Source organism: Nicotiana tabacum, chromosome 8 (assembly GCF_000715075.1).
Source record: "Nicotiana tabacum cultivar K326 chromosome 8, ASM71507v2, whole genome shotgun sequence".
NCBI classification, from domain to species: Eukaryota; Viridiplantae; Streptophyta; class Magnoliopsida; order Solanales; family Solanaceae; genus Nicotiana; species Nicotiana tabacum.
This window is the reverse complement of record NC_134087.1, coordinates 185,316,772-185,324,139: the sequence shown is the minus strand read 5'-3', so window position 1 is coordinate 185,324,139 and position 7,368 is coordinate 185,316,772. Positions and strand designations below refer to the sequence as shown.

The 7,368-nt window shown below is 36.1% G+C and overlaps 1 protein-coding gene across 1 annotated transcript; it reads right to left on the bottom strand.

The window, feature by feature from the left end:
• Positions 1–4,694: 4,694 nt before the first annotated feature.
• LOC142162601 (LOB domain-containing protein 27-like) lies at positions 4,695–6,399 on the bottom strand. The gene is made up of 2 exons (XM_075218852.1): positions 5,732–6,399; positions 4,695–5,256 (listed from the first exon to the last, which is right to left on the bottom strand). Exons 1-2 carry the CDS (start codon positions 6,339–6,341, stop codon positions 5,186–5,188), a joined length of 681 nt encoding a protein of 226 aa, XP_075074953.1. The 5' UTR covers positions 6,342–6,399; the 3' UTR covers positions 4,695–5,185.
• Positions 6,400–7,368: the final 969 nt, after the last annotated feature.

Below are 7,368 nucleotides of genomic sequence, written 5' to 3'. Positions count from 1 at the left end.
GATGCGAGATTTGCTAGGGCGTCTGCTTCAAGATTTTCGTCCCTGGGTATTTGTCTAACTTTCGAATCTTGAAATTGTTTTATCAATTCCCGTACCTTTTCCAAGTACTACTGCATCCTTGCTTCCATGGCTGTATAAGTCTCCAGCATTTGATTAACTACGAGTTGTGAATCACTCTTGATTATAATCTAATTTATGCTAAGTTCTCATGCCAGTTCTAAACCTGCAATCATAGCCTCATATTCTGCCTCATTATTAGTTATGGAATGACATTTAATAGCTTGCTGAATAGTTTCACCCATAGGTGGTACCAATACTACCCCCAAACCTGCTCCTCTCACATTAGATGAGCCATCAGTGAATAAAGTCCAAGTTCCTGGGTTAGCTCCATTGAACATTTGTAATTCTTTTTCTGTTTCTAACTGTATTTCTTGACTAAAATCAGCCACGAAATTAGCTAATACTTGTGATTTTATAGCAGTTCTAGGTTGGTATGTAATTTCGTATTCACTTAACTTTATTGCCCACTTAGCTAACCTACCTAATAATTCATGCTTATTTAATATGTTACGTAAAGGGTAGGTAGTTACCACAATAATAGGATGACACTGAAAGTAAGGTCTTAACTTTCTAGATTCCATGATTAACGCAAGTGCAAGTTTTTCTAACTGAGGATACCTCGTATCTACATCTAACAAATATTTACTTACGTAATAGATAGGTGATTGTTTACTTTGTTCTTCTCGGACCAAAACAGCACTTACCGCCACCTCCGAAACAGGAAGGTAGAGGAGTAGCTTTTCCCCAGCCTTTGGTTTTGCCAACAAAGGTGGATTTGATAAGTACGTTTTCAAGTTCCTAAGTGCTTGTTGACATTCCTCATTCCATTCAAAATGATCCTGCTTCTTAAGGGTTGAGAAGAATTTAAAACACTTTTCTGATGATTTAGAGATGAATCTTCCCAAGGCCGCAATTCTCCCTGTTAATCTTTGAACTTATTTCTTGCTTGAAAGTATGTCAGGGATTTCCTCAATGGCTTTAATCTGTGCAAGATTTACTTCAATTCCACGGTTAGAAACAAGAAAACCCAAAAACTTGCCTGATGCAACTCTAAATACACATTTTTCGGGATTTAACTTCATATTAAATTTGCGCAAAATTGAAAATGTGTCAGATAAGTGTGATATGTAATTTTTTGAGTACTGAGGTTTAACAAGCATATCATCTATATATACCTCAATTGTCTTTCCTAAATATTCCTGAAATATTTTGGTAACTAACCTCTGATACGTTGCACCTGCATTCTTTAGACCAAAGGGCATTACTTTATAACAGTAAGCCCCCCTGTCTGTTATGAATGAAGTTTTTTCTTCATCTGCCGGATCCATTTTAATCTAATTATAACCTGAATATACATCTAAAAACTTAACAATTCGTGACCTGCAGTTGCATCAATCAATTGATCTATGTGTGGTAGTGGAAAATAATCCTTAAGGCAGGCTTTGTTAAGATCTGTATAATCTACACAAACCTGCCACTTACCGTTTTTCTTTGGAACCACAACAGTATTGGCTAACCAGTTAGAATATTTTACCTCTCGAATGGAACCAATTTTTAGCAATTTTGGACTTCTTCTTGAATCACCTGATTCTTGAAAGTTCCCTGCTTTCTTTTCTTTTGCTTCACAGGAGGATATGACGGATCTTCATTTAGTTTATGAGTCATCACCTCCGGTGGTATTCTTGTCATGTCGGAGTGGACCAAGCAAAGCAGTCCATGTTAGTTTTCAAAAATTTAATTAACTTACCTTTCATTCCTTGGTCAAGATTAGCTCCGACATAGACTTTTTTATCAGGCCTTTGAGCGAATAACACGATAAGTTCTAATTCCTCTATCGTTGTTTTGATATCTTCATTATCTCCTGGTTCTTGAATGGTATCAGACCTTGAGTCCACATCTGTTCGCCCTTGTTCAGTTGAGGTTTGTGTTGTGATGTCCTCAACTGTCTTCTGTGATTGCTATTTGACTCCACTTCTCGTGCTTGTATCTGCAATGGAGTTAATAGCCCTGGATGTATGTTGATCTCCGCGAATTTGACAAATTCCCCATGGCGATGGAAATTTGATAACTTGATGCAAGGTTGAAGGAACAACATCCAATTCATGGATCCATGGTCTCCCCAGAATCATGTTGTAAGCCGTCTCCATGTCTACTACCTGGAACTTTGTATCTTTGACGACCCTTTCAGCAAAAGTGGTGAGTGTTACCTCTCCTTTTGAGACGACACTGGAATTATCAAATCCAGATAGAGTATGCGCCTTTGGTATTACTCCATCTTCAGCTTGCATCTCACGTAGCACTCTTAGCAAAATAATGTTCACGGAACTACCTGGATCAATCAAAACTCGTTTTACATTAGTATCATGCATAATTAAAGATATTACCAGTGCATCGTTATGAGGGATTAATACGCCATATGTATCTGTATCATTGAATGTAATATTGCCTTCTTCTAGAACATGCCGCACTCGTTTCCCTTGGGTAATAGTTACTTTGGAAGTTTTGTTAGCTGCAGTATATGACACACCATTGATGTCTTCACCCCCACTTATAACGTTAATAGTTCTTTTGGGAGAAGGTGGTTTTGGAGGCTCCTTCATGTTCTTCATATAAGCTTGCTTGCCTTTCTCGCTGAACAACTCAGTAAGATATCCTTGTTTTAATAAATGATCAACTTCACTTTGTAAAAATCTGCAATATGTTATTTTATGCCCATGATCATTATGGAACTCGCACCAATGGTCAAGGTTGCACATGTTTGGATTCGATCTCATTTCCTTTGGCCATCGAACCTTATCTCCCATGATTTTCAAAGCAGCTACGAGCTCGGAGGTGCTGACGTTCAAGTTGTAACCTCCGAATCTCGCTTTTAAATTTCTATCACCATCCCGTGATTCATAGTTGTTTCGCTCGTTCCTAAATCTTGACGTAGAATCTGATTCTCTGTTTCTTGATCTATGATTGTGCCTTTGATTATCCTGTTTTGGCCGCGCATCTTTCCCTGCAGGTCCCATATAGGGCTCGTACCTATTTTACCGGATCTTTTTTCGTTCTCTGCACGTCTTGAACGTATACTTTCTTCTTTTTGAGATCGGGGAACAGTATCTTCCTCAATCCTCAACTTCGTGCTATACCTGTTATAAATATCATTCCATGTTGTAGCTGGGAATTCTCGAAGGCTTTCCTTGAGTCTCCTCATAGCTTCCGAGATTTTTTCATTTAAATTGCTTGTGAAAGCTATAGCTGCCCAGTTATCAGGTACACGTGGCAATGTCATTCTTTTGCGTTGAAATCTATCCACGAATTCTCTAAGCAATTCTGAATCTCCTTGCTTAATTTTGAAAATATCCTCCATTCTTTTTTTTACTTTTTGGGCTCCCGAGTGTGCTTTGATGAAAGAATCTGCAAGCTCAGCAAAAGAGTTTATAGAATTTTCAGGTAAAAGGGAATACTATGTTAGTGCTCCTTTGGTGAGTGTTTCACCAAATTTCTTGACTAATACCGATTCGATCTCCTGCTTAGTCAAATCATTACCTTTTACGCCCGTTGTGAATGCAGTCACGTGGTCTCGTGGGCCTGTCGTTCCATCATACTTTGGAATATCAGGCATTTTGAACTTTTTTGGAATTGGGAGTGGGGCAGCACTCAGCTTCCAGGGTTGTTGCGAATATCTGTCCATGTCTACCCCTTTGATTATGGGCGACACCCTGATTATCTACTCTATGCGTTCACTTTGCTCCTTGAGCTGTTTCTGCAAGGTTAGTACTAAATTTTGTAAATCAGAATTAATTACATTACCTGGTTCTCTCTCCTGCGGTTTACTGGGAGCTCCACCGCTGCCTGAGTTAACAAGTCCGGAACGAGTTTTTTCTATAGTGTTATTATTTGGAGAAGGTGTGGGTGTTGCGACAGGTAACTGGTTAACAAGCACCTCAACAGCTTTGTTGACCTGAGCAGTAATTAATTTCTTCAAAGCTTCATCAACAGCTTCAGCATTTTCAAATTGAGCATACTCGTTTATTTGAGATCCATCAGGAGTACCCTCACGAGATTGCCGTGGAGAGTCCTGCGGAGTAGGAACTTGAATGTTAATATTATGTGGGCCTCCCTGCCTTTGTTGGTTCTCTTGGTTTCCTGGGGTGTTGTCATTGTTATTCGACATAATTGATGTAACAAGGAAGGTCAAGTGAAAAGAAAATAGATTATCAGATTCCCGGTAACGGAACCAATTTGTTTAACCAAAAAATAGAATTTCAGTCAAAGTTAGAATTTAAAAGAACGCGGGTTACTGATAATCAAAAGAATATGTAGAAGAAAGTAATTTAGAGTAACCAAAGTATAAGCAGGAGAAAAACAAGTGAATCAAAGTATATTCCAATTGTGTTTTGTGTTTACAAGTGACCAGATACCTCCCTTTTATCGGTATCTTGAAGATATGCATTTCCTCCAAATCATAATGAGGCTATTATGAATAATTAAAAACATTGAATGCTACGTTACACAATCATTGTAATCAATACAAATTCTCTAATGTATTCAGTATTTAATGCCTGTTGAATTTCGTATCTGCGCTCTTTATTATGGTCAGATCCATTCCTTTTGATAAATGATTTAAATAGTTACGGGCGCTGAATCCTTCAAATGTCCTTCCGTGCCTCTTCCTTTGCCTTTGCTCGTTTCTACTGCTGTCCGTGACTCTTGACTAATTATAATTCTTTGACTATTTGACCAGTCCACGTGTCTCAACATGTCACTTGCATATATAAATGCAATTTTTCCCAATACAATACCTATTTGCAAAGAGTTGAGCACCATACAGATAAACTATAGACTAGCTTGAAACTGAAAACATAGTTATTTGATAAATTCACCAGCTTAGTTGTCGATTATGTTTGTTTCGACATAAGAAAATTTATAGACATTTTATTTGTCCTTTAACCTCACAATCCTACAAACTATGGTGCTCCTAAATATTTCACTAAATTATATAATAACTTCTTGTTGAAGAGGCCATAGAACATATAATACTTTTGTGCAATATATATGCATACGGCTAGAGAAGTTAACAAAAGAGGATTAAAAGGACTAAAAACAAAAAGGAAAATAAAGAAGATGGAAAAAAAATTCAGGATTTTCGGGAGTGGTCTTCCCACAGCATGCTTTCCCTTGACTTGGAATCTATTGGATTATACTGACCTGTAAACACCATAGAAAAGGAAAGGCAAAAAAGTAAATTATCAGTTTCTCTTTTCTTTACAATATATAGTTACTTACTTTATCTCTTTCATTTTAAGTGGCACTCGTTCTTTTTACTTTTTAGTACGTTACATATTTTTATATTTAAGATTTTTTATATAAACTTCCTATGTCTCCTTAAACGACAAAATTATTTTAATAGTTATACAAATATCATGACATGTTTAAGACCATAAATTTTTGAAAGAACTATGCGATCAAATATAATAGGTTTGCATAAAATGAAACGAGGAAATAAAAGTCAATTACGGATAATATTTTATATCAGACATTATTTTGTGACCGAGTAAATAACCTACTATAACTGTTAAAATTGCACTGATAGCTTAAAAACCTTTAACATTATCGGTTCATAAATATTATTTAAAACTTTTTGAAAAACAAAAGGATATGTTAAGGTGCTAGGAATAGATACCTGCCAGAAAATATTGTTGGTTGAATTCATTATAGGCCTGTGGTTGAGGCACAATAACTATAGAACCATTATTATTTTCTGTTCTTAATTTTTCAATATTCTGGACGTGATGATGTAAAGGATTATTCTTATTGTTATACGATGACCAAGATTCCACAGTGGAATTTTCATTTATATATAATAAGTTATTCTCATTCCTCTTATTAATACTCCATCCATTAATCAATCCTTGTGCTGTTGCTTCATATACCATGCCATTATTATTACTCCCTTGGCTAATTGGCATTTGCAGAATTTGTTGATATTGGGTTTTGTACAACTTGAGTTCCTCAAAAATCCTTTTGTACTCTCCATAAGGACCAAAAACTGGATCTTTTTGCCTGCAAAATGCTTCCCAGATTAGCGATTCGACGGCTTTTCTCCGATCATGATCTTCCTTTAGATTTTTCACTATTTTTGTGATGTTGCTGACACCAAAAACCTTATGTACTGCCTTGAATTCTCGGCTTTTTTCAGCTGGGAAATAAGGAGCTAATACGCATTTTTCTGTACATTTCTTTCTTTGATGTTTGCATGATGCACATGCAGCTGTTCCACTAGGCTTTTGCATCTTATATATATCACACTGAATTCAATCAAAAAGATTTAAATTTAGTTTGATAGTGTGATTTAATTATATAATGATATGAGGGAAGATTACAAAAAGGTATTAAAGACTGCTTATATATGTAAATTGTTGTAAAGGTGCAAGAAGAAAATTTACATGTAGTTAGGAGCACGAAAAGATGGCCATAATAAAAGAATAGAATAAAAAGGACACTTGGTTGATATATAGGGTTGTATATAGGTAAATCACATGAATAGTAAGTGTCACCAAGTTATTTACATTTGAAAATTTGCAGACTAATCTTGATTTGTATTAGTAAATTATTTCATAAACAAGATTCTTAGTTAGAGATCTCCTTTGCATGAGAGGAAGAAGTATACTAGGTTTCGTTTGTAAAATCTGATGACAGATGACTTTGCTAGGGAGGGAAAATTCTTCCATTCATTGGATACCATATGATAAATACAGTTAGTTAATTATAGGTGTCAAAAGATAATTCTGAACTTACTTTTCAATTAGACTTATCACCTAGAAATACAAAAGATAATTCTAGACTAGGGATAAAATCAAGCAATAATAATGGCGAAATTGGGAGCTCCGGACTCTGCAAATGCAAAGAAACAACGTAGCATCAACGCAATCCAAGGTATAACTGGATCTAACAATAGCATCCTCATCAAACACACCACAAAGGAGTAATTTAGTGTACATAGAGAGGGAAAGCAAGGTTAAAAGCTCGAGCAAGACATCCTGGGCTGACATGGAGGAAGAGGAAACCAGAGAAAATGAAAGCAAAGGTACGCAGTTGAATTCAAACACAAGCCCTAAATCATGGAGTAGTGTAGCTGGAGAAATTCCAAATACAGAGGGCTAGATCTGAGAAAAGCAGTAAAAAATCATGAGAATGTGAAAATAACATTGGATGACATTAAAGATGAGGTGAATTATGTTACAGACTGAAAAAGTCAGGTGTCATGCGGAATCTAGTAAAGCAAATCGTGAACGACGATAAATCAAATAACAAAAGAGA